Source organism: Simochromis diagramma, unplaced genomic scaffold (genome assembly GCF_900408965.1).
Source record: "Simochromis diagramma unplaced genomic scaffold, fSimDia1.1 OVJJ01000669.1, whole genome shotgun sequence".
Classification (NCBI taxonomy): Eukaryota; Metazoa; Chordata; class Actinopteri; order Cichliformes; family Cichlidae; genus Simochromis; species Simochromis diagramma.
Window position 1 is genome coordinate 3,690,926 of NW_024387458.1, and position 26,513 is coordinate 3,717,438.

The 26,513-nt window shown below is 41.7% G+C and overlaps 1 protein-coding gene across 2 annotated transcripts; it reads right to left on the reverse strand.

The window, feature by feature from the left end:
* Nucleotides 1–40: 40 nt before the first annotated feature.
* On the reverse strand, nt 41–26,513 carry LOC120723014 (transmembrane protein 150A-like). 2 transcript variants are annotated; one of them, XM_040014248.1, is made up of 8 exons: nt 25,405–26,513; nt 22,769–22,894; nt 17,069–17,116; nt 14,712–14,798; nt 13,108–13,175; nt 10,028–10,155; nt 2,731–2,908; nt 41–1,480 (listed from the first exon to the last, which is right to left on the reverse strand). In XM_040014248.1, the coding sequence occupies exons 2-8, from the start codon at nt 22,831–22,833 to the stop codon at nt 1,236–1,238; spliced, it is 819 nt and encodes a 272-aa protein (XP_039870182.1). In that variant the 5' UTR covers nt 22,834–22,894; nt 25,405–26,513; the 3' UTR covers nt 41–1,235. The 2 variants fall into 2 exon arrangements, with proteins under 2 accessions (XP_039870182.1, XP_039870181.1); XM_040014247.1 differs by lacking the exons at nt 22,769–22,894; nt 25,405–26,513 and having other exon boundaries at nt 17,069–20,074.

Genomic DNA, 26,513 nt, shown 5'->3' on the forward strand with positions numbered 1-26,513 from the left:
ATATATATTTTTTACTATCAGTTTAGAATTTTTTTGTTCGTTTGTTTTTCTGTTAGATACAGATGGGTACAAATTAGGGAAAAGAATCAAAAGTTACTTTGGCCACCATGTGGCGCCAAAAGAGCGCGTTGGTTTTGCTTCAGAACTCTGCAGGAGGGATGGAACAGTTCTTCTAAATGCCAGTCATCATTTTGGTCGTATAATATGTGTTGATACAAAATTTCACAATTTCTGGTATTCATCTCATCAAACCAATATGTCTTCTGCATGGGAGCCTTTTCAGTTTCATCAGGATGGAAATGTTTATTCAATCAGAACAACTTTGTACTGATTTGCAGTGAAGCTTTGCTCTAAACGGACCTCGAGGATCTTTACAGTTTAAAGTTCAATAAACCTGAGTCACTGGATTCCTGTATATCTAAAGCTAACCACAACCCGTTATGTGTGCACACACTGCATCATTTCATATGAACTGTTTTATTGTTTTACTTTCAGTGTACATTCTAAGAAATACAATTTGAATAAAGTATTTCCGCGTATGATGAAATTAAAGATGTTAAACATATCAATGTTTCACCTTCATAGTTTGGTCCCATTAAAGAGAAATTATACAGCATTTTTTTTTGGCAATGAGCTGAAATGAGAAACAACAAAAGACAAAACAAAACTGAGCTTATCTGGGAAATATGAGAGAGCTACATGGGCAATGTTGCCTTAAGCAGCTGCACCAAGTGTTGAAATTCAGCTTAGAATAACATTTACATCTTTAAGCTACTTTGATAGGAGAGGCTAGTTGTCGCACATGAAGCCCACCTGCTGTCTGCTGTTTGTGGAAACCCTCATCTTGCGGCGGAGGTATGGAGAGAAACCTGATTGTGTAACAAAACTTCCTGAGTAGAAACAATGCAAGGCTCCAGGACTGACGGCGCGCAGCGAGGAGCGACATCTGAGGCACTTTCAGAGACCGATTGTTACTCTGAGACAATTAAACCAAACATTAAGGACTGTGGGTGTGCTCGTGTGTGTTTCTTTGTTGGTGTTTGTGTTCGCACAGGCATTGTTGGTTTTGTGCAACGCTTTGCAGGACAGAAGTCTGTCAGTCTTTGGTCACTGCTGAGGAGAGCAGCTTTGGCACTTTGTAGTAGTGAGTGTGGTGATATGCAGGTTGCAGCATCCAGGCTCTAGACTCTGTTACTCTTTCACCTCCAGTTTTTCTCAAACACACCGTAGTTAAGTCACAGGATCGATAAGCTCTCTGGCTGGTGGTGGCCGGCTCCGCCGACCTCTGTCTTGTGGTCAGAGGTGGAAAAGCTCTGCATCGCCCCGCCTTTGGAGAGCACCATCAGGGTGTCCCCCGACATGCCCCCGAACTCAAAGGCAAAAGTCCCGTAGAAGAACATGATGATCGAGCAGTAGATCCACTCAAAGATGGCGGAGGCGTGCTGCAGGGCATAGCTCTCCTGGCAGAAAAAAACCCCACCTGGTGATCAGAGGGTTAAGGCGAGCAACGGCTGCACAGTGGTTCAGTTTGACATTGTTTTTATTGCTCACGTACTGAGACGTACTGGTCGCTACTTTGAATTCGGTCCTGTGCCGTTAATATAAAGATGGCTTCACCATCACATTGACCTGTGGTCAAACCTGACCCTCTAACACAAAGGCCCACCTTAAAAAAAAGTGATGGTTTACCTTTACCATTAACAGCCAGTAAAAGGTTTCCTGTGTCTGAATGCAAGCCTCACATAGACTCCAATCAATACCATCAATACCATGATGATCTGCCTTTTAAAGGTGCATTGCAGATGTTTTATCCCTAAATGTTTCCTTACAGACTCGACAGCAATAAACTCATCAGACACATAATCTTCATGACCAAAAACTCCAAGTGAGCATTTGGTTTCAGTCATGTTTGTAAGGCTGTGTGCTCTCCAGCAGGGGGCAATGCAACATACCATACATTATAAATGTGCTGGATTTTAAACACTATGAAGTCACGTGTGCAGACAGACAAGAAATTAGTTTTATACTAATGTGCTGATTTATTGCACAAAGCTGAGTTTCTCAGGATTTATGCACAAACAAAGCCAGTTATTGTGAAGCAAAATGACCCTTTTCTCCCTAATATATCCCTGCAGCCCATTCATGCTGTTTTAAAGGTTTGATTAGCTACAAATGCATCTTTTAGTAAATTTAGGGGAACAAACTGTGTTAAGTATAATGGATCATTAAGTAACTACTAAAGTGCTAACACACTTACAATTATGTCATTAAATATGTTAAAAAAGGTCTTAAGTTCTCTTCTTAATGCAAAAGTCATGTAATCAGTACTGTAACAAGTCACTTTCATTACTTTTAAGAAAAGTAACAAATAATGTGCAATAATATATGACCTTTTTTGGCTCATTTAACCATCATGAAAGAGAAAGAAAAACTATAGTTATTAAATCTTATATTGACCCATCCATTCACCCTGAGCTCCTTGTTCCTGTCTCTGTGGCTCCATAAATCTACAACTTACGCTGCCATAGGTCCTACAGCCACTAGAGGGTGCCATGTCTCGAAATAAATCTTTCTCATCCAGCTCTGACACAACCCTGCAGGGTATCTATGCCACCGAATGTGGTTTTAAACAAGCAAATAAATAAATGCAAGCAACATATGTGTTAGGGAAGTGTTTCACTAAAAATGTACTGTAGTGCTGGAAGAAACACAGATAAGCTTCAAGGATACTGAGCACCAGGGCGATGAGGGCCAGCAGGGCCATCCCCACTCGTATGTGACCTATCCAGTATTCCTCCTGGGTCTTGGCCAGTCTGTAGGTCAGAGCCGACTGAAGGCACACAAACAGCATGCTGGAGGGGAAGGCGACCCCAGCTCCCACGTAGTGAAGGACTTTAGCAAAATCCACCTGAAAAAAAAGAAAACAAAACAGGCGGATAAACAAAAACTGTTACACTGAGGATCTGGAAGTAGAAACACGGCACGGAAGAGAAAGACATAGTCGGTCTTTCTCATCCGCTATGAGAACTATGAGAGCACGGCGCTAACACGTTAACGAGCTACCCACGCTAACGCGTTGACGCCGTCCAGCCCCACGCACGGGGCGATCCACGCTAACTCGCTAACTGTGATTTGCAGCATTAATGCAGTTATGGCGTTAACGTCATTTTAACGCTGACAGCACTATTTTAAATGCAACTAAAATCCTCCTCTTTTGTGTTTAGGACAAAATAAATTCATGTGATATCACCAACTGTCTTTCATAATGCTCAACATGATCATATAGCAGCCACTGTTTGACTGATGTGAGCTCAGCACCAGGCTTTATTTGATTTTCTGCACTGAAAATCACGTTAACCGGAGGATGAACACTGCCACCCTGTTGACTGGGTGAGGTTTAAATTTGTTGTGTAAACCAAAATATCTTAACGACTCTTGGAAATTTGTGTTACATTAACAAATGTAACATAAATCAATTACTGGATGTATTTCTCTCAAATACGCCTTCAGACTTTAGTACAAATCTTGAAATGGAAGTTTAAACAAGTCCTTTACTCAGCAGAATATCATTTACACCTCACAGTCTTCTTGTGGGAACATCAGGACAAAACAAAGCTGATAGAAATACAAACAGAGGTCATTGTGACCCAGCACTGTTACCAAATCATCTGTCACAGGAAGCTGTAATGATACTAATTTACAAAGGAAGCTGGATCATCACCATTATCATCTCTGGCACTGGAGGAGGCGACACGGTGTCAGCTCGAACTCCACACATAACAAGCCGGAAGATTACCCGTCACTGCCATGAGCTCATCTCGTTTCAGCATCACAGACGGAGGAAGTTCATTTTTAATATTTTCTCCTGCAGTCTGTGAGAGCACGTTTTCAAATACAGCAGCTGATTTTATGACGACACATCTCCTGAGCCTGGACTTGTGGTTTATCATGGAGAAAAAGCAGCGGTTTAAGCCGTCTGACCACAGGGAAGAGACCCAGAGAACAAACAAATACTCATTCAGCTTGAGTTATAATTGTGCTTACACCAAGCATCTGAAAGTTTTTTGTTCATGAGCTACTTTTATGTGGGTCGTATCCTCTCATATTCATCTCAGCATTAATTATAAAACTGATTCAAAGAGAAGGGCAAGCAGGAAGATAGATAAATCTTCACATACGAACAGAGGAAGAGGAGTCAAATGCAGGACAGTTGACAGGTAAGCTGAGGCTGTGTAAAATCCTAAAAACAAGCCATGTTCATACACCAAAGGGCAGTCAGGGAGGCCAAACAATCCAGGCAACAGGTCACACAGAAGGAAATAACTACAAACACAAGGAAAAATACCGAGAAAACGAGGAATTGTGCAGCAGGAGGTTTATGTCCTGAGGAAACTTATTAGAAACAAACAATTACCAAGAAGGGGTCACGAAGAAAGACAAGAAGTAAAACTGACAACAGTGTAAAGAGAACAGTCCAAAAAAGGACCGCCTACCTGCTTTTCCTAACCACTTTTCCTCGACCTCGACGGAAAACATCACGAAGCGAAGGAAAGGAGCGAAGGAGAAATGATGAGCACTGTGCACAGAAACTACAACACCCAGAACATGGACTACAAAATGTGTTTAACACAGCTTTATCTTTATTTTGTGAATTATGGTGCTTTATTATTCCCACGTGTTTTTGCACTACTGTATCGGCCTGCAGGGTTCTCGGGTTTCTCAGTCAGATCCACACTTTGCTCAGGTCATCTGCTCAGCTTCATGCCGCAGAAGCAAGTCTCTGCAAACATTTCGATGGTGTTTCCTACGTCCATCTTTATTCAGTGTCTATGTGTGATTTAAACCTTATTGTTGGTGCTAACTTTTTGGGTTTTTCTGGTGATTGTGACGACTGGAATAAAGGTCATAAATCTCTTCTGATTAATAAAAAAGAGCCTTCAAAGCTAAAATAACTCCCTGGAGGTCTTGAAGTGATCTTGAAAATGTATATATGAATTACTGTGTCAGGCACTGTGGAATAAGACCTGGGACATGGGATGATAAAGGTTTAAAAATGCAGACATACCACCGATGAATGAGACCACAATAAGCTCTTTGTGGAACGACGCATGATGCAGAACAATGCTGCAGAAATTTTCCTTTTCCACGCAGACTCTTGGCCGCATCATTCGTGATTTCCTGAAACTCCAGTTCAGCATTCACCCTTCTTTCTCTGAGACATAAACAGACTGGATGAAGCTGTTTATCATTGTGTCAGAGCCATGCGTGCTTCTACAGTATATGAGCCCATATCACTCAAGACGTCTGCCATGTTTACACTGTGGGAAACACTGCGATTCATTATATAAGACCGAGCATAGAGGGGGAGGGAGGAGGGCGCCACGGCCAATCGGCGAGCAGGGGAGGGTCGCCCTTAATCGATGGTGGGCGAATGGATGAAAAGAACTGAGGCTGCACTGTGCAGTGACTCTGAGATGTATTTGAGGGGGCCCACATGTGCAGAGACAGGGCAGCAGTAACCTGAGACCCCAGCCTCCCTGCATTACTGTGACCTCTGGCAGCGTGCACACGTGCCTGAATATTATCACTTCTATGTCAAAACAGCTCAGACGGCCGCCACATGCACACGCACAGTAGAAGCTGAAGTACTCCTGATCTTTTAATCAGCCCACAGTTTGTCTACTTTATTCTATTGGGACTTTATTTGCACAAATGTTGCTGGATCTGTACTTTATTTAGTCTCAAAATCAGTGCAGACATTGTGTTTACGTACAACCAGTACAAGATGACACACACTCACATTGCCCTGTGAGTTCATTATGCTATCACTAGTTGTGCAGCTATAGTCCCAGATCAGCTGATCATCAAACCACAGCTCATCCAACTGGTGAATCTTTGACCTGCTATATTAGCCGGCCCACAGCTGCTGTGTCTCTGCAAGCCACTTTGCAACCCTCCTCCACCTGATCTGTTCATGATGTGTCCGACTGCTTCACCTCCTGCCTGAACTAACGATGTGCTCAATTTTGTGCATCATGTTAGCGCGTTTCAACAAAGATGATGCAGTTTTGTTTCCACTCCAAAGTGGCCACTTAAATATGTAAAACTGTTATATGGTGGTTGTAAAAACCGTCAGTTAAATCCCTGTTTGTTATTTTAAAAACAAATATTTTAAAAACAAAGGGGTGAATATGATGTTAAAATCAGGCTACATCAGTGCAGTTTACATGTAGTGCAGTGGAGCATTTAGCAGCTAATGGGCCTGATATATATATATATATATATATATATATATATATATATTTATTTAAATCAGCAATCACACAGCAAGAATCAGCTGGTTCTGAGCTCAAGGACAACAATCCTTCAAAGTACAAAATGGACCAGAGCACACTGATCACATCAGAGCCTTTACATTTGCAAACATGACTTTTGTCTCCCCTAAAGTATCTGAATCAGTGATTACAGGTTTAAATTAAAGTTAATGTAATGCACCTGTGTTTGCCTGCAGTGACAAGTCATAATATGTGATAAGAAGATTAGGAAAGGCAAAGAATGCAGAAATTATAAGGAAAATCTTTCATGTAATTTGTGTCTTTGAAGTGCTGTGAAGTAATATTAAACAATCCTTAATATACCATACACACCTCACATGTATTGCATATTAAATTGAGTGTATAGGATACATCTAGAGCTGTAAAATAAATGTATTGGATTAAAAAGTCCAACATGTCTCAGTGACATGTTCTGCAGTAAATCGCAAATGTTAAGTCCAACATGGAAATCAAGTGACACAGTTGACTGCACGTAGTTTTCTTTTGCTTCTTATGCGTTTCTTTCCTCTGATCTGCAAACTAAAAACATTCATTATTATCGCGGTGACATTCAGACGCTGCACCGGTGCTGCATTCCTGGCAAAACCAAATCAGCACAGGTTTAACAGAAGATTTCGTGCAAGTCAGAACTTGAAGCACGAAGAAATAAAGGAGCTCGCGCTGCGACCCTAATGTATGCATGTGTGTTCTGAGCATCTGCTGTAAAAACCTACACGTTGGTGCATGTGTTGCAGCTCTTCTCTGTAATGAAGCCATCTTCTATGAATCAGAAGAAAAGGTGAGCCAAAGATTGAGCTTTTTTCTGAAAAATGAACGGGCGCTTTGTCGTGAGAGCGCGCCCTCACATTACACCACGCTCGAGTGTACCGAGGGCAGAAACACAGACGCACAACACGCAGCCAAAATTTTGTTTTTATGATCACAATACCACAGCGAGACAATTTCCAGACAAAACAAACAGAACATCAAAAGGAAATGTGCTTGGAAGCTCTACAAAGAGCTGCGAGTCTGCAGGAGCGAGGATCATCAGAGGCTCTGCAACCGCAACGCAGCAGAAACCCCGTATACGCCAATCCAACATTCACAGCGGTGCAAAAGGACATAATCCAGCTCGTAAGGTCGTAACTCGATTTTTCGAAGACTCGATTGAAATGGGAATGAGAGACAGAGTTGCAGTGCGTGCACGTAGCCACGTTTGCTGAACAATGGGCTGCACCGCAGGCTGAGGTGCACACTGGGTCATTGTGTAACTTCATGTCTTTGATGCTTGACGAGGCTGTGTGAAGCTGGAGAAGGGCTTGGTAACAGGTTTGTGAAAATAGTTATGAAAGTTAATGTTGCTGTAGGAAAGAGGTGTCAAACATAAGGCCCAGGGGCCAAAATCGGACCAGCAGACTCTCCAATCCACTGCACAGCATTCAAAAATGTGAAGGAACAGTAAAAGGACCGCAGCACGCCTCATTCACCGACTTATTCGCCTACAAGAACTTTTTCTACACCCAAGTCCTTTCAATCTAACACACAATTATTCTCTGCTCAAACAGCAGCTTCAGTCTCTTGTCCAAGATACTTGGATACCAGGGATCGAACCATCGGATGACCTGCTCTATGTCCTCAGCCACAACCAGCCCAAAGGTGTCAATTTTGGACTTTTAACTGTATTTTTATAAAGTTTTATAGCTTTACGTTTACTGATAAAGGCTGCACACATGAGTATCCATGTTACAAAAAGGTAGGTAATGGATGTAAGATTATAGATTAATAGATTAAAGAAAAAATGAAATAATGGAAAAGTTCCTGGTTTCTTAACATCTACTAAGGATTTTCTGTTTTTTATAGACAGATACACAGCGATGTACACATGGATACATTTTTACTAATCTTGACTATGAAAACCAACCTTTCTAAGGACTTTTAAGGACCCAAAATGATTTATTTGAAGCCAGGAAATCTGCCCTGAGCTTTATATAGAAGCTGGCACGGCTGTTAAATATAAATTACATCACAACGATGTGACCGTGTCAGCTGCACTGATGTTCTTGGAACATTAACTGTATAAACAACGCGTGAAAATTACACACAGCTCTGAGTTTTTAACACTCGCTCCTGTTTGCTCCCCTCGCTGCCTCCTCTCCCCACTCTGGCTTTTCACAGCTGCCTTCAATCCACATTGGAGCCCATGGATGTATAAACACACCATAATCCCACCACCCAGGTATTAGTCAGTCCTTGGGAATATGCATTGGAGCCTCTACTGTAGGTTTTCTCTATTTACATGAGAGCCTTTAGTTGATACATGGCAGATCTTGCAGAGGAGAAACTGTTTAATAAAGGTTACTGCTAACTCAGTGTTTGCACAGACACAATTAATGAGATATGAGCTTTAACATCAACTTTATGAATGAAAAAATGAAAGAAGAGTCTCAGTCAACTTCAGGTGCAACATAAGGGGAGGAGTTAGAGAAAAAATGCATGCAGGTTAGGTCTTTTATCCTGGTAACTCTGTTTTTCTCACGTCAGGATAAAAAATCTGTCCTGAAAAGAGCGTTTGATTCCAAACAAATACGGTCCCTCAAATCATAGTTTGGTTTACAGTGGACTTAAATGAACAAAGTGGTGATCCTGAATGGTATCTCAAAGTCTGGATGCAGGTGAAAGTTGTTTCATTCAACAGACTGGTATGTGCTTCCCTCTTCCCTCAGAGATTAGCTGCCCATTAGCTGAGTTTCTGTTCTGGCTGAGGGGAGGCAGGTCAGTCTGACCTTCTTCATGGTCATCACTTAAATTACCTCCATGCTGTTTGTTACATTCAGGCCTTCTGCTTTCAACTGACCCATAAATCATGAAGTCTTATCTCTGCTGTGTGGCCTGAACATGGCATCAAGCCCGTTCTACCTCCTACTTCACTGCAGTAAATGTGGAAAAGCACAAAGTTACCCAGGTGTTAATACATTTTCTAAAACCAGCAAGTGTTATGTTGCAGGAAAAAAAAACAGTGCACCCAGATTAGTTTGTTTTTAGGCTACACATGGATTACAAGCTTCCACCTCAGTTTCAAAGAAAGCAGCTGCACAATAGCCGGAGGTGCCGTGAATCACACACAGTGAGATTTCTATCTCTGATTATGTAACTTACTTTTTGCAGCTTTTTTTGCAGGATTTTTGCTTTTGTATCTTTCACGTATAAATATCACCCCTCAATTGATGTTGTTGAACGATTGCATAAGAATGATTTGGGGCCTGTCAAGCCCACTATCCCAGTTTCTCTCCCCTGTAATGTCTGTAAAGTCGATCAGATGGAAAATTGGCAGGATTCTGAATGAAACTGGAACAAAGTTCATAAAATTTGAGTTAATTTAACTGTGAGGATAAACATTAAGTCGTTTAGGAATAATTGCAGGATCCTATCCTCTGAACAGAGTCTGCCTAAAACCACGTGCGACTCTTTTACAGGCATCTCTCCTAAAGAGAGGAGTTAAAGTTTGCAGAAGAATAAAAAACTTCCACTATTATCACCCTTGATTTACATGAAGTGAATGATTACACAGGCAGGGATGAGAGCTGTGGGCGAAGGTCAGCGTGAACAGATATTTACTGTCACTGCTGCTCGTGTGCTGTGAGTCTATGAAAAACTGGGCTGACAAACATTATCCAGACTTTTTTGATCTCATTGACTCTGACTGGATTAATTACCTGGAAGTTTCCCACCATGATGAGCCCCGCCGCGCAGAGCCACCCGGCGGAGAGGCCGGCGGTGTTGAGGATGCAGTTCTGGTGCTTCTCGATCACGTGAGCGTAGCGCAGCAGGCCGATCAGCATCACTGGAGGAGGCGAGGAAAAAAGGAAATGACAAATCGGGAAGAAAGGACCGTTTTTGTTGGTCAAAAAGTTATGTAATCACATTTTTTTCTCTTCCAGGAACAAAGCCCACACTACAAACTCTACCTGAGGTGTTTATGATTACTCCAGCGGGATGAGCTCCATCTCTACAGAGCAGAAAAATAACCTCAGGGCAACAAGCATGAAGCTTAGTCCTCTCTGAAACTGATTTGCTTAGGCTGCTTGGAGGCAGCAGACAGAAGGCTTGCATCATTTGTACTAAAAGGGTGACGCTGCTGGTCCATTCAATTCACTACAGAGTCAGATTAACAGCACAGATAGTCTTACAAAATTCTAGCATCACTGGATTACAGTTTATAACAAAGTACATGTCCTCAAGTACTTCACTGAAGTACTAGTTCAGCATACTTGCAGCTTATCTAAGTATTTCCATGTTATGCTACTTTTTGCCTCGATTCTACTACGTTAAAGATGCAAATATTGCATTTTGTACTCCACACTGTTTATTTTAAAACATTAATTCCTTCTTATTTTACTGACAGGCAGTGTACGGACAAAGGTTTTAGCCCACACCTCTTAATCTTTTAATTCAGGTGTTTTCAGTGCCATTGTCACCGGTGTATAAACTGAAGAACTTAGCCATTCGGTCTGCCTTGACAAACATTTGTGATGTAAAGGGTTAATCTGAGGGTTAAAGGGTTATCCTCCATGTAAAGTTACAGAGCGGGGACACAGAGTGCTGAAGCATCTAGAAAAATCCCCAGTGCTCTGCTGAATCAGTAAATGCAGAGCTCCAAACCTCCTCTGGCAGTAACATCAGCACAACAGCTGTGCACCAGGAGCTTCATGGCATGGCTTTCCAGGGCGAAGTAGCTGCTGAAGGTGTGATGTGCAGGGGAATCAGTACTAGTATCCTTACAGTATGATTATAGATAAAGCTACTATCTCCACCTGCGACATTGAAATGATCACCAGTTAATTTAACATGCATATCTTTGGGACTGTGGGAGGAAACTGGAGTACCAAGAGAAACGCCATGCAAGCACAGGAAGAACATGCAAAGGCAAATCAAATTTCAAGGTGTGTGCCAACTCAGGTCCCTGCTTTAGCCACACCATCATTTTTGCAACTATAAGACTTCCAATGCCCAAACTGCACAGAATAAACCTTTAGTCGTGCTCAAAGCTAAAGCTCGATGATTCTGCACATCCCTGTGTGAGCAGATTCCTGATGTCTGTTTATGAAACGTCGCCTTCAAAGCTTCGCAGCAGTTTCACACGGCTCTCCCACCCTCCTGTCTGATGATCATGCCGTTCACATCTGGCACTCATCTCCCTGCAAACTGCAGAGAGCGACTGTTTTGATGTTCCCGTGGGTTGTCCAGCAGCGAGCACAGTGGTCCGTTTGTGGCGATCGAGTGCACGCCACGATAAGACTCCGTGTTTTGGGTTCTGGGTTAGGCGTGCGTTTCTTGGGCTGCTGCACAGCAAGAGTTTGACATTTACCATTCTTCTAACCTCACACAACACCTTTGAATTAAACAAACTCCCCCACCAATATAAACTGAGCATTGTTTATGAAAGGGGAATAAAAAAAGAAGGAAAGCTTTTGATGTGGGAGAAATGAGCTCGCTCACAAACCCTAATTTTTGCAGACTTCACCGAAATCATCCATAAAAATGGTAATTACAGGAACGAACTTGTTTGTATTCCTGCAAAGAGAACAGGAGGTCCTTCCTTTAAGTATTTATCTATTATCCTTCAAGTCAAATTAAGATGTTGTCATTCCTTGACTTGGAAAGAGCACTGCTCAGCCCGGGGTCGGGACACCACGGACCAGGATCGCAAAGTTACACACCAGGGCACAAATGTTTGATGCGCTTTTGCCAATTTAAGACAGATTTTGAGAGCTACGTATCCGGCATCTGTGGTCTAATGAAATAGAAAGTGACAAAAGCAAGAGAGCGAAAAACAAGAGAAGTAAAGTTTTCTATTAAGCTCTAAAGCTTATTTTTCTCAAGTCTTTGTCGCTGTTTCAGACTATTTTCTCTGATTTTCGTGTCTTTTGCCACAATGAAAAAACACCAAGATGAAGCCCTGAAAAACTTTTGTGCCCCATGGATGGAAAAACAGCGACTGTGTGTTAACAGCCAAGTTCTGAGATAAATCTGGTTCAGGGAAAAAGCCTGAGCTGGAACGGGTTAACAGGTTTTTAAACTTGCCCAAATTCCAGCATTTTCTCAGAAAAGCAGCACGAACCTGGTGTTCACAGGGGAGAGGTCGCCTTAAATAAATGGCTCTGCATAGAGAGCAAATAGGCAGCTTCAGTCCAGGACACTCGGGTCAAAGGGTTGACAATATACTGCAAAATGTGTGTGAGTTCACGTTGGATCACAGGAAGCTCCCAACACCAGGAAATTGTGTCTGACTGAGGCTCCTACAGTCGCTTTCAAATCTGGAAAGAACTGCATTCCTTTGAGGCAAACTTCCATTTATGCATTTCCAAAAAGTTGATCAGGGTGAATTCCCTGAGTGTACATTATCAGAATCCTGGCAAACATTTTTAAAGCAAATATAGAAAAAGAGCCAATATACCCTCTGCACACCGGGCAACGAACCCTGAGCAAACCACAGAAAATCAATGCTTTTGGCACACGGAGTAGCTGTCCGTATGGTCAGAGGGTGAATGCTTGTGGGTCATTTTATTCAGAAAAAAGCAGTATCGATGGCCTAGATTGAAGTTTTCTCTCAGATTGAGGGCTGAGGCCAGAGCTGGCCGTGGATTCTGGGGAACAGAAAGTTGGCCGGAGCCTCTCCAGCTGAAAAAACAAGTCCTGTTCAACCAAGATGTTGGGTAAATATGTACGAGAGTAAAAAAAGAAAAAATACTATAAAAGCTGAATATTTGTAGACCGAAACCATCCTGGTTCTTACCCATAAAGGATCCAGTGCTGCATATGAGGCTGAAAAAGCAGCTTTCAGGTGGCAGAGTTCCACATTTACTACAATGGAAACACAGAGGAGAGGAGGGTGGTTAGTATGGGCTGTACTCAAACTACGACCCCCTGTGCTTGCTGTCATATACCCCCTTCTCCATATTTTACTTTTTTTTTTTACTGTGCACAACTGGAAAACCCATATTTGTGTGCTTAGCTGCTCTGCGATACTAAAAACCTGCCAGCATTTTTTCTATAAATATAGAGTCTTTGTAGGAGGTCAGAAAGAAGGACACACATCTGTATCTCCAGCTCAAAAGCATCCAAAACATTTTCCCATCTAGACACAATAAGCCAATTAGATTTTAATCTTGTCAGCAACACTTATTCAGCACCCTGGATGTTTTTGTGGGGGGGAAATAAGACTTGTGAAGCACTTAACAAAAGCCTTTCTTTCTGCAGAGGTGAGGAGGAGCCTCGCTCGGGCAAGTGCGAACTTATCTAAGATCACGATCTTCACTGCAGCTGCTCGCCAAATATCACTGCAGTTTATCTGAAACCGGATTAGTTAAAGAAGCGGACGACATCACTTTCTGGAGCTACATGTAAGACTTGCAAACCCTGAAGCAACAGTTTCAGCTGCTGTTTGTAACGCTGCATGGAAACAAAAACTGATTTTCAGCCCCATGAACAGCTGCAGATCTCGTGGATTCCTGACAGTTCACAAGGATTTACAGGTTGAAGCAGGCAGGTTTTTAAACTCTGAACTTTCGTAGCTTGTTAGTTCCTAATTCATGGATGTCAGATGCTTACACTGGGTCAGTGAGCTTACACTGAGGGCTAGATGTGTGAGTTTGCTTTAATTTAATCCCCAAAATAAAAAACTACCTTGGATTTATTGGTTCATGTCCTATTAAAGCCTCTTTACCTGCACTTTAAAACAGTCATGCAGTAGCATTTCCTCTGCCTTATCTATCATGATGAAACTTTGTTTTTCCAGCTCTGACACTTTGATATTTGGCTTGCATAAATATATTCTGTGAGTTCAACGACTTTCTGAAGACTTTGTTTGATGTCCGTGGCTCCACATTTCTGCTGGTGTGTTTTAAAAATGACAACACAAAGAGTCTCAGACTGTCCTCTTACTTTTGCAGCTTTTCTTGTGTTATTTCAATTAGTAGCTTTAGTAAAACAGGAAAATTTTGTTTCTTTTTTTAGAAAAGGACCAAAAATCAAGCACGTGCTTGCTCCAACTGAACAAAAGCAGCCAACCTCGAAAATAAACCACTGACCACAGCAGGGCGGTTTGCTGTGTCACATCATCTGACATCTGTGGTCAGATCATGTGTACAGCATAACTTTTTTTGTGTTTCAGTGAAATTGTTATTACTGCAAAAGCAGAACTAGGACCGTCAGTCTGCTTCCTCTTTGTGGTTTAATGAAGGATAGGGCAGGAATGACTGCAACGTGCAGCTGTTCTGTTCTTTGAAGTTCCCAAATGTTACAAGAAACCAGGAGTTTAGCAGGTAAGCAAACAGCAGCAGCAGCTTAGCATGGAAATTAAAGTCCACCTGTAACACCCGCAGAGGTGGGCTCACTGACCTGATGAGTGGTATGTTGTCCAGGGTGCAACACAGTACAGGTCCCCTCTGTAATGGAAGCGGCTCCACACAGGACTCATTGTAAACCCTAGAAAAACACACATGTGCATCCATTTATTTCAGTTATTCAACATGATTCAGTCGTTATCTCTCAGAGCGCCGAATTTCTTGCGGTTGCTCGAATTTCTTAAAGTAGGATGGGAGGCCTTCAACTATCAGCCCCATCTCCTTTTTTAGGATTATGCTTCAGACTTGGGACAGCATGGTCACTGGTGATGGAGTTCGAATGCACCACCTAGCCGGGGCCTTTCTGCATGGATGCGTGAGTTCGCTACAGGTTCCAGCTTCCACCCACAGTCCAGAGACATGCAGTTAGTGCGGTTAGCTGAATGTGATTGGTCATCTGTCTCTGTGTGTTGGTTCAGCAATACAATGGCAACCTGTACACAGTGTCCCCCACCTATCCAAGATGGGCTTGATCAGGTGACCCCTGAGTATTGCTGTTATGGGCCCACACTGCTGGGGGATTTCCCATGATGCCACGCACTTCTTCTCCACTCTCATCTTTTTAGTCTCCATGTGTTTCCATTCCACTACTTTATGTCATTATGTTTATTGACTGACGTTTGCTGTTTGTGGCCTGAATCTGCAGGAGGTTTGTTCCTGTTAAAAGTGAGTTCTTCTTCTCCACTGTCGCCAAGTACTGCTTACATGGGATCATCGAAATGTAGGTTGTCTAACTCCCAGTAAAAAAGGTTGAGTAAAAATAAAAATGTGATCTTAGTGTTTCACATGAGATCAATGTCAATTCAGGGAAACTGAAGTGACCAAACGTGTTGAAAACTCTGTTAATGGTTGAGCATCAGCTGCGACACGTTTGGCATGATAGCGCTCTTACTGTACGCAAATGACGGTAGAAAATTAACCCAAAATGTTTTCAGGTGAAAGGTCTTTTATGTAACACAGTTAATGTTCAGCTGCATACTTTGTTTTTATTTTGATTTCTATTCTCCATTTGTATGCAAGTGACTCAAACCGATGTCTCATTTAACTCAAATGCAAAATAGCAAACTACATTCCTGCATTACAAATGTTAAAAACTGGGTTTGTAACATTTTATCTATAAATATATACCTGTATTTACTAAAATACCTGTATATGCATGTAGACAGGGCCTAAATCGACATATATGTGCAGATACAGCACTATGGAGATATGTGGTCCCAATATCCCAGTGGCCATATGTTGAGAAGCAGGGTACACCCTAGACTGGTCAGAGTGTAACACTTAGAGACAGACGACCATTCACACCTATGTGCAATTTAAAATCACCAGTTAACCTGACCCCACTCTATGTCTTTGGACTGTGGGAGGAAGCCAGAGTACTCGTGGAGAGCAAGCAAACCCCGAACACAGCTTGAGAGAAAGTCTGTTTTATGTGTTTTTATTTGTTAAGGACACGCTCCTGTTTACAGGTAAACACACAGAGTGAATCTTTAACCCTCATTATTTGATTTGGCTGATTTTGTTTTTTACAAACACTCAGAGAACTTATCAACTTCTAATCTGATATGATGAAAATGTTATCCAACACTCGCTGCTTCACTCATTCAGCAAATAAGGAAAATCATTGTTATCATCCCTGGAGTTTTAGTTTGTAAATATAAATCCAAGATTCACTCTATTTATCTCTGAAGCTGCATTTCCACTCAAGGAGCCCTGATATTTCCCACTGTGATCTATATTAAAGGCCACTGAAGAAGAGAAATCTCAACTTCTGGTTTAAGTGGTGATGCTTTGCAAGTGGACTCATTAGTTAACATGTTTTTGTACATAAGTCACAATGTTTTTAGCATCTTTAAGCTTTCTTCCTGATGAAAGGATTTTTTTCTTTCCCACTGTGGCCAAGTGCTTGTTATTGTAGGGTCTTTACCTTGCAAAATAAAGCACCTTGAAATGACTGTTATGATTTGTGATTTGATTTGGCGCTTTTTAAATGAAAGTGAACTGAATTGTCTGGTTTAACCAAGCAGAGCTGAACAGTTGAATGCAGTCTTGAGACATTGTGCAACAATCCTGCTTAAGGTCTGAAGCACTTTGTGTAGTGTAGACATCTCTGACTCTTTTTTTTTTATCTAATCCACAGTCAAAAATCTATCTCTGTGAAAGTGACCTCTGGTCACTGCACTGGAAACAATTTGGAAAAAGTTTCCTCGTCTCTTTGGGAACGTTCCTGATGTGGAGATGCAGCTTGTGTCTCTTTGGTGCTTTGAAGCAACATTAAAATGCTGACCAATACTATGGTCTTTAAAATGAACCCGATATGTGTGTTTATGTGTGTCTGTGTGAGTGCTGTACCAGTTGTTCACAGGGCAGACGTGCTGGTTGTAGAGGGCCATCGCGTATCTGTGAAGACAAAGAAGAAGAAAATCTTTGGTCAAAGATCTGAACAGACGGTTAAAGAGGCAGACAGAAAATGATGAAGATTCAATCATGCTGTCAGGATACGGTTTGGAGATAACACTGGCTCTGCTCTCAAAACATGTCCAAAGCTCTGCCTCACTCGCTGTACTGCAGCATTTGAAAGTATTGTCACATCCAACCACACGAACGTCTCCAGGCTCTAATAATGTTTTCCACTAACAAAACACACATGAATCACCACACGGTTGTTTTCAGAGACGGAGACAGCTCCTCTTCATCACACATGTGCGCCGAGCCGGACGGCTGCATATTAACATGTACTGTTACACCACAGGGATGTTTAAAAAAATGTCAGTTACACAAAACAACCTCCACACACACACACGCAGAGCCTAACAGCCAAACAGAGATCATTCATCACACACATAAATGCACATTAGTACATTTTAGAAGCACATGTTCTCTTACTCCACCAATTTGGTGCAGACTCCTATCTCTCAAACTCAATGCTGGATTTCCATAAATTCTGAACAGACAGTAATTTCCTCCAGAGGATAAATGCTTCTGGTTTCGGTGATCCTCCGACTTTCTGTCTGGCTGTACCAGGAGATCTTACACACAAAGGTTTGGCAACTATCAAATAGAGATTTTGCACAAACTATCCAGATTGTTTTTGTTTTTTTTAATGCAAAACCCTCTGAGAAGTCCTTGAAAACAATTTGAAAGTGCTGTTTCTCTCCAAATATAACTGGCAGTTGACCGAAACTCTAAAAGATGAAGCCAACACAGAAGTACCAAAAACTGCAGTTCCTCTAATGGCCACTTGGGGCTGACTCCCCTGTTAAAATGCTCAACTTTACAGCATTAAAAAGTATTAAAATCTTTGATTCCTTCTTCTATTTTTGGCCTCTTCTTTTTTCAGCCACCTTCATAAAACAGCTGTACAGAGTTGACCCTTTGAAGCCATCATTTCTACTTTTAGTCCTCTAATCTGAGTCGCTGAACTGGAGTCAAAATTTGTGCTGTTGGTGCATTTTTCTAGGAATTAACTTCTAAATAATATACTCTGCTTTGTGCTGCAGACCTCCCAGGAAGTCTGTCTGTGTCAATTATTTTACCACAATCTCTCAAACCTGATGACAATCCAGCTCCTTGTGAAGTAGACTGCAACAGAAATCCCTTCAGTTTTACTCTTCGACTCTTTTCCACTTAGGTTTAAGATCAAAAGCCTGCAAAATGCTTGACATTTCTACCACCTCTGGTGATACTTAAGCACAAACTCATGAATCTGCTAATGAAGTTGCATTACAACTGCCAGTTACAACAAGTCTACGCATGTGTTACTGTAACCTGGCTAACCTGATTCAGAAGGTGTCCACTCTCCTCTGTAAAGACATACATGGATTAAGTCACATGTGCTTCTTGTTCAAAGTGTGTGGCATAAAAACTCTACAAATACTCATTTTTACCACATTCAGACAAATTAAAACAGGTTGTTACCAAAATAAATTACCAGTGGACATAAAATCTCCCATATTCCACACCATAATGTTGGTGGTGCACTATCACTCAGGTTGAAATATGTCACAAATGGCCCATTAGCCTCTTTCAAAACAACTGTAAGGACATATTGCACCATAGATCAGATACACAGGACTCAAAAAAGCAAGATGCCAACAGACATGTGACCGCTGGAGCGTCTTTATTGATCGCTGATAACGAGGGAATTCTCGGGTCAGAAGAATTGATTTGCCCTTTACAAAGTTGATGTGGAGTGAGTGGCCTGACAGAGGCCGTCCACTCTCATCCACTACCCTCCCTCCCACGACTCATCTTTTTTAGTCCTGCTGCATGTACTTGAAAACTGCATGCCGTGTAAACTAAAGTGAAGATCACGGTGTGAATGAGCCGTTAAACTAGAGACTCAGATACACCGCCTCTCTCATCCCATCAAATACTTCAGTGTTCTCAAAGCTGTCAGCGCCGCCAAATCACACAGAAGGTGACCTTTGGATTCGGTGCTGTGATGCATCGAGTTCAGGCAATAGTGTGATGGATTCTTACTGCCAACACGTGAAATACGAACACTTGTAAAGCACTCTTTGTTTGACCGATGTGTTTCAGTCTTTGGCAGGGACCCTGGTGAATGGCTACCACCCGAAACATGCAAGTCTACCAGTAAAGTTTCTCTACATACAAGTGTTGCTGGAGCGTCAATCTTTTTGGTCTTCCCCGTGCACCCTGGAAATAGGTAAAGTTTTACCAGCAATCAAACAAATTGAAAACTGTGTTTTCTGTGTAAACCTAATCAAAGATTCTTTTCAGTGCGGCATCGGTCACTGCATGAAGTGTAACGTCATCAAACCTCCTATAAGCACTGATCCTCGTGCTCTGGCACGCTTGACTCGCTGCAGTCTTCTCCTGAATGGGAAAAGAAAATCACAGCTGTGGCACTGAAATAGAAGTTGAAACAGGAAATGGCATACTTCCAGTAACTTTCTGTTGGCACTGCCAAAGCACCTTTCACAGGATTCATACTGCTGTGTTAAATCTACCCCGAAGATCCTGCATACCTGCAAATCCCTTTGAAACCTGAAAGCATAATCTACCCCATAACCTGATGTGCTCCTCCCTGTAACCACATGTCACATCAACACACCCTTTAGCCACGTCCACACTAATACGTTTTCATTTGAAAACGCATCGTTTTCTCTCCGTTTTGGCCTCCCGTCCACACTGAGATGGCATTTTTGTTCAAGGAAAACAGAGCTTTTTGAAAACGCTCTCCAAAGCAGATACATTTGAAAACGCCGTTTGCGTGTCACAGTGTGGACCGTGTAAACGGAGCCTTTTGGAGCTGTGACCAATTAAACTAAGATAGCAGAGGGCATTATATAGCAGCTGTTTTGTTTTCTCTCTATTTTGACAGCCCTATTAAAGATTAATATCAGTCTGCACATGCTCCAGAGAGCTTTTCTTCAAATCCCTTAACTCTCACTCGCTTTTGCAACTTTGTACTTTTGTGTTACTCGCAGCAACAACTCCGCCTCATTGTTAGTCCATTTAAAAAACTCGGTGCTTTTCCTCGACCTTTTGCCGCGATGTTTCAAAGAGCCGGTGAAAACGGCAGACAGAAATGAGGCAGGTTGAATCTTCTTGCGTTTCACGGATGAGCAGTACTGGACCGTAAGCGTTTTCGGCCGTTTCAGTGTGGACGCACAACTCTGTGAAAATGACTGAAAATGATATTGTGGAGCGGAGCGTTTTTAGACAAAAATGCCGTTTTCAAATTTATCCGGATGAGTGTAGACGTAGCCTGCGACTATTGTGATTCGGCCAGTTCAACAATCATCGCCTCTACATCAGGACTCACACGTGTCAGTAAATTCATGGAGGGAGGTTATCAAAACTAGATATGAGGAAAAGTACAAAGAAGTGAAAAAACTTGACGGACATTTTTGCCAAAAAGTGAAACTGACCACAAACTGACCCATGAGGGAAAAAACTCACAAGATACTTAACACACAATGCATCAGCCCAAGCGTGAATGCTGGCAACGGCCACGTGCATGGATTCACTGCAGAGGTCAAAATATGAGCATAAACCACCACCCTGCCCACCTCCTAATAAACGTGCAGCATGCGACAGTCCAGCTCCAGCTAATGTTTTGGGAGAGCAAGTTGCTCAGTTGTGACCTATTACTGATTTTAATACAAAGAACGAGTTAAAGAAAAAAACAAAAATATTTCATTTTGGAAAAAGCGAAAAAAGAAAAGTCATTTCTCCCTTCAGATGTGACACATTTCAGCTTGATATAAATTATTTACTTCGCTTTGGTTAAAGTGTAAAACTCAAACTCCTCATGTTTTCCCGCAAAAAGCCTCACACAGCTGCCCAGAGCTGTGGAGTTTTTAGCTCATGACAAAAGCTGACAAAGCATTCAAAGGCAGAAACAGACAGGTGTCGACGTGCCTGAAAAACCAGCAGGAGCAGGGGGATTACAGATTCAAGCTTTAGAGGCCCGGCGTGAAGAACTCTCGCACTCATTTAACAAAGGACACTGTGAATCCTCTCACACTTTGAGAGGAAAAGAAATCAGCTGTTTCCCAGCATCCTAGTCTATAGAAAGTGCAAGAAGGCGTTATCCAGAGGTCATCCAGCCTGGGAGCACAGATGTTGGATAGCTTTTTTCCTCAAGAGATCATTATCAGGAGCAATAACTCATCTGTGCCACACAATCCTACACTGACTTTTATACGTTAATTATTATTGACTGACCTTTTCATGCACAGAAATGAGCCTCCAACTAACCATTACATTTCATTAAAAGGTTACACCAAGAATCCAGTATTAGAAAAGTATTCTGGTCTCTTCAGGGACTCGTGTGTGGTGATCAAAGGAAACAGTTCCTTTTTTTATGCTTTTATTTGCTTTTTTGCTGGGAGCTCTGTTACTTGATGGGGTTTTATCAGTTTTATCCTGGTTTAAGGATCAAAACAGGACATTGCATATCAAAATCCTGACTTTAAGTAATTTGATTACATGTACATTTTCCCTAAACAATTCTCAATAAAGTACAGTGAAAAAATGTTTAATTCAATGGACTCTGGTCAGTGATGATTTAAGATAAATGCAAAATTGTGAGATTTGTTTTTAGTGGGGGACTTTTCGCAGTTTTGTTTAAAGAGAGATGAAATCTTAGATTTTATTTTTTTAAAAACGATTAACTTTCATCACCTTCGAGAAAGTTAAAATGTATATTTAGTGCTAAAAATATGGATAAAATTCTAGAGTTTGACTCACACAACTGAAGCACAGACTTATTGGATGGTTTGTGACAATTAACCGCACAAAAAACACAAAACTTAGTGGCTGCATGTCGACATCCACCTATCGCCCAGCAGCCGTACCCTTAACAATGTCAAACTTTAAGCCTTAAAGCATTTAAATGGGTGAGCTATGAAGAAATATCCAAGCGTGTTACAAGTGTCATTAGCAGGACAGAACAAACTGTTTTTCAGAGCAGGCTGCAAACATGCTGGTCATTTTAACATGAGAGCCTATTGGGATAGGCTCATCTTTGATGGCTGCCTCTAGTGGCAATCAGAGGAACTGCAGTTAACCACAAACAGAGGTTCTTGGGTCTCTTTTCAGGAGTTCTTACATGCCTGCAGGAACAAGCATTAACTCCAGCCGGGGAGGATTTTTAAAACATCTTCGATCTTCGCCTGCAAAGTCCTGAAATGAAGACTAAGCGTTTTTTCTGGCTTCCAAAAAAGGAAAACATTTCACATGCATGAACTTTGCACCGTCAGTGGACATCATGGTGACCGCAGCAGGGATAACAGATAACATGTGTGACCACACTCGTGTGCAGACAGCTTGACTCGTGAGTTGTCTTTTAGAGGAAGAAAGCTCACCTTCATCACTACACACTTATTGATTCCAAGGCTCGTATTTAAAGAGGAAGCAGCTGAATGTATTTACCCTAACGAGTCCTAATCTTATCCAAAAGAAGTAAATGTTTACGGGAGTGTTTCGAGAGCTGAACTTTAAATACATATTTAAACTTTGAGTGTACAAACAGACACGGGAACCTCCTGCAGATGCTGCTGTTTACTCGGAGGTACTCACACCACCCATATTCCTGTGATGATGAAGACAGGCAGGCTGACGGGAAGGATCATCCAAGGCGACATGACGGGCGCCAGGCGATCTCCGCCGCAAACGACACCAACGGACACAGGCTTCGTCACAGACCTGAAGGAGCGCAGACACAATCAGTCAGGGAAAACAAACGTACAAATATTACAATCACAAATCCTGAAATCAGGATTCCTGGTTGGTAATTAGCTCTTTAATCCATCTATAAAACCCCCGCCTGTTCCAGCTCCCATACTGAACTTTCCTCTATACTTCCCTATACCACACCACTTTTTTGTCTTCCAATATTTTTGGTCCTTTTTTTCCACATTTACCGAAACTTGCACTGCTTTGTATTCGGTTTCAATCAAATAAAACCTTCAGAGCTCTTTGCCATATTACGTGCATTTTTTTTACATGATGATTTATTGTCTTTCATTTAGATTTTTACTCACTGGGTTCATTTCTTTCTTGGTTTGTGTGTAGATTGCATTTTGTGTTGCCATACTGCACTTTAATTTCTCAAGCGATTCTTGTTTTACTAAAGCTGCTGCATTTATTGTTTGCTGTAAGATTGGAGTTTCACAGTTTTTAGAGTATATCTTATGTTAAAAGTGAGGGTTTGTAGCTTTTCCCTACTTTATGTTTCCTACGCTGAACGTCTTTTGCATTTTGGAGTGTCGGTTGAACAAAACAAGACATCTGTGAGAGATGTGCAGTCCCCTTGCAGTGATGTAAGGGGGAGAATATTACATCTTGAACAACGTGTTTTGTGTCTGTCGTGCAGGTCCGATGTAGCGGCCTGCAGCAGAGATGAGGAGCTGTCAAACTTGTACCTTCATCACTTTCTCCACAAATACATCAGTGCTTTCCCACACAGAGCGAAACAAACAGTAACCTGTGAAAACGACGGGCCAATGCTCAGACCTGCAGTCCTGCTTCTGTCTGTATGGCTATTTTCCTAAATAAACATATAAAACTATAGAGCAGCTCTCAGTCCACACACCAAACTGAAACCTTTTTATACAGGACACTGATTTATGTTTTGGCCGAGGTATCACAGTTTCTGTCCTCGGACATGTTATCGTCCTGTCACAGATTAAGCACAGTAAGTTTGAACTTTACAGAGTTCAGTGAATTACTGCCAGTCATTCATAAAAAAATATGCACATTTAGGGCTCAGCACATAACTTGAGTATTACTATTTTTGTGACTTGTTAAACAAACAATTCCTATAAAGTTGGGACACTGTTAAAAGAAAATCCCATAGAGCCATATTTTATTCACAACAGAACAAAGAAAACACATAAAATTGTTGAAAATTTTGAATTTGATGGCAGCAACATTTGGGACATCTACAGCGCATAATGTCACCGACTGATTCCAAGAATCTGGAGGAATCTCTGTGCGCAGGGGACAAGGCTAAAATCAATAGTGGCTGGCCGTGATCTTCAGCTCTCAGGCGGCACTGCGTCATAACCAGACCTGATTCTGTCATGGAAATCACTGGATGGGTTCAGGAACACTTCCAGAAATCTCTGTCTGTGAACTCAGCTCACTGTGCCGTACACAAACGCAGGTTAAAGCTCGATCGTGCGTAGAAGAGCAAACACGTTCGAGCAACATCACCAAAGCTAATTTAAAAAAAACCTGAGGAAAAGTGTGAAGATGTTCTGTGATCACACAAATCAAAATCCTCCACCAAAGAGGAGAAGGACCCTCAGCTCTGAGTATATTCAGGTTTCAAACCAGAACGGGACAACATTCCTCTCCCACGAGCCCAGCAGCTGCTCCAGATGTTTATGAGCTGTTGTTAAAGGAAGAGAGGATGCTGCACAGTGATAAACATGTTGCTGGCATCACTTTCAGGTTCACCTTATTGTTTTATGAGATTTACAAATCATCGCTTCTTTTAATTTCACACTTAACAGAGTCCAAAAAGTAACTTTTACACTTTATCCTCAGTTATAACAGGTGTCGGCTTATTTCCACCTGTTTTAAGGGGGAAAATACAGATTTTCACATGCAAAGTATGCAATTATCTTATTAAATCCTACATTAAACATGAAATATTCTATATTCAATCTGCCTGTAAACGTTCAGCTTTACCGTTTTTGAACTCGTTTATCTGACGTGATAAATGTAAAATTTCATGTATGATAACTAGACTTGAAAACACAAGCTGAGTCAGATTTTGACATTTTGAAATTCATTTTTGGGTTTTTTCTTCTTTTTTATTTTAGGCGTGTTTTGTTAAAAATCACACAGAAACTGCAACACGTGCGTTATTTTTTAACACAGCCTTTCTAAGACTGTAATAAGGAATGCTTCAAATAAGTAGCCTGCATGTTGTGTTATATTAAAGTAAAATGTCTGGGAAACATCATAAAATTATAAAATAGTTGAGGTTACAGGTAATCACGTGCAACAAAAACTGACTAACATTAAGTCTTAAGTTATTATAAAATCTTTAATTATTGCCACAGTTTAGTCTGTAATTTCAGATTATTCGTGTTCCTGCTGCGCGTCTATTTGACCTCGTTAACCCCTCTGAGCTTGATCAGCTGGCCTTCATGCTTTAGATGCATGACAACCTGAGATGCACAGCTTCAGTCCTCGGATCCTACCTCTGCCGCTCAGCGAGAGCTCCTCAGTCTCCGCGTCTCCTCCCAGCTCCTCCAAACTCGGGGAAAAGTTGCTGAAAAGTGAGGCCGAGCTGGAGTTTCTGATGTTTCATCGTCCAAACGTGGCTGCAGGTGTATCACTTCATCGGGATCGGGAGAAGAGACGGATGAGGTGGCGTCGGTACGATCCTGCTCCCGAGGCAGCCCGCTGAGCTGTGGTGGGAGGTGAAGAAAGCAGCTGGAGTCGGTGACTGGTAGCTCCTCCCACCCACGCGGGTGGAGGCGAAGGTTATTCTAACCCGACAGTCATCGCTGCTTTAAAGCTCGCACTGCTTCTGGGAAATCTCTGCCACTTTTTTCATGTTTTCTGAGTCTAAAACACGGGTGTGGGTGGGCAAACGGGACTTCTGCGTGTTCCAGGAAACTAATTTCACTAATTGATTGCAGTCAGACAAGTTGCACATCCGGGGCTGCTGAGCCCGGAGTTTAGTCAGGATTCTGCAAAGTTTGTTCCAGATGTTTCACCGGGAAAACCTGAATGTATGAGAAAAAGTTACTGTCAGGTTGAATGAGCTTTAAGAAGTTCCACCTCTCTAAACCTCTTATTGAAATGAGCATTTGAGAGCTAAAGACTTGAAAAATTATCCATAGAAATCCGAAAAAGTCAAATAAAATGACGTCTCACAACTTTCTTCTGCCATTACAACCACTATAATATATTTCATAAAGAGAAAACAGGTGAAAATCATAGTTTAATTCCACGTTTTACTAAATTGAGTTCAAAACTAATACTTGTATCTGCAGAAATTTAGACCTTGTGTTACAACTTTGATCTAACCATGGATGTCAAACTCATTTTACACGGTAGACCACAAACAGCCCACTTTGATTCTGAGTGGGGCGCCACTGAAACTCCCCTTTCTGTCAGTGTAAAGAAATAAATTAGCGTATCTATAACAGCAATCCCTGAGATTAAAAGTGTAATTTCAACAGCATGTCGTGATTTTTCTATAAATAAAATTAGTCAAAATACAGAAAAAGCTCTGGTAAGCTCACTGGCCCGACTGTCCTGTACGAATATAAAACATAAAGTTCTCAAGTTTTTCTATAAA

Excerpts from the sequence above, each read along its gene's own strand:
- LOC120723014 (XM_040014247.1), bottom strand. The coding sequence starts at position 17,205 with ATGATTGAATCTTCATCATTTTCTGTCTGCCTCTTTAACCGTCTGTTC. Across the intron at positions 10,156-13,107 it reads CAGCACTGGATCCTTTATGG|TGATGCTGATCGGCCTGCTG; the intron begins GTAAGAACCAGG and ends CGCCTCCTCCAG. Across the intron at positions 1,481-2,730 it reads CCTCATCGCCCTGGTGCTCA|GTGGGGTTTTTTTCTGCCAG; the intron begins GTATCCTTGAAG and ends TCTGATCACCAG.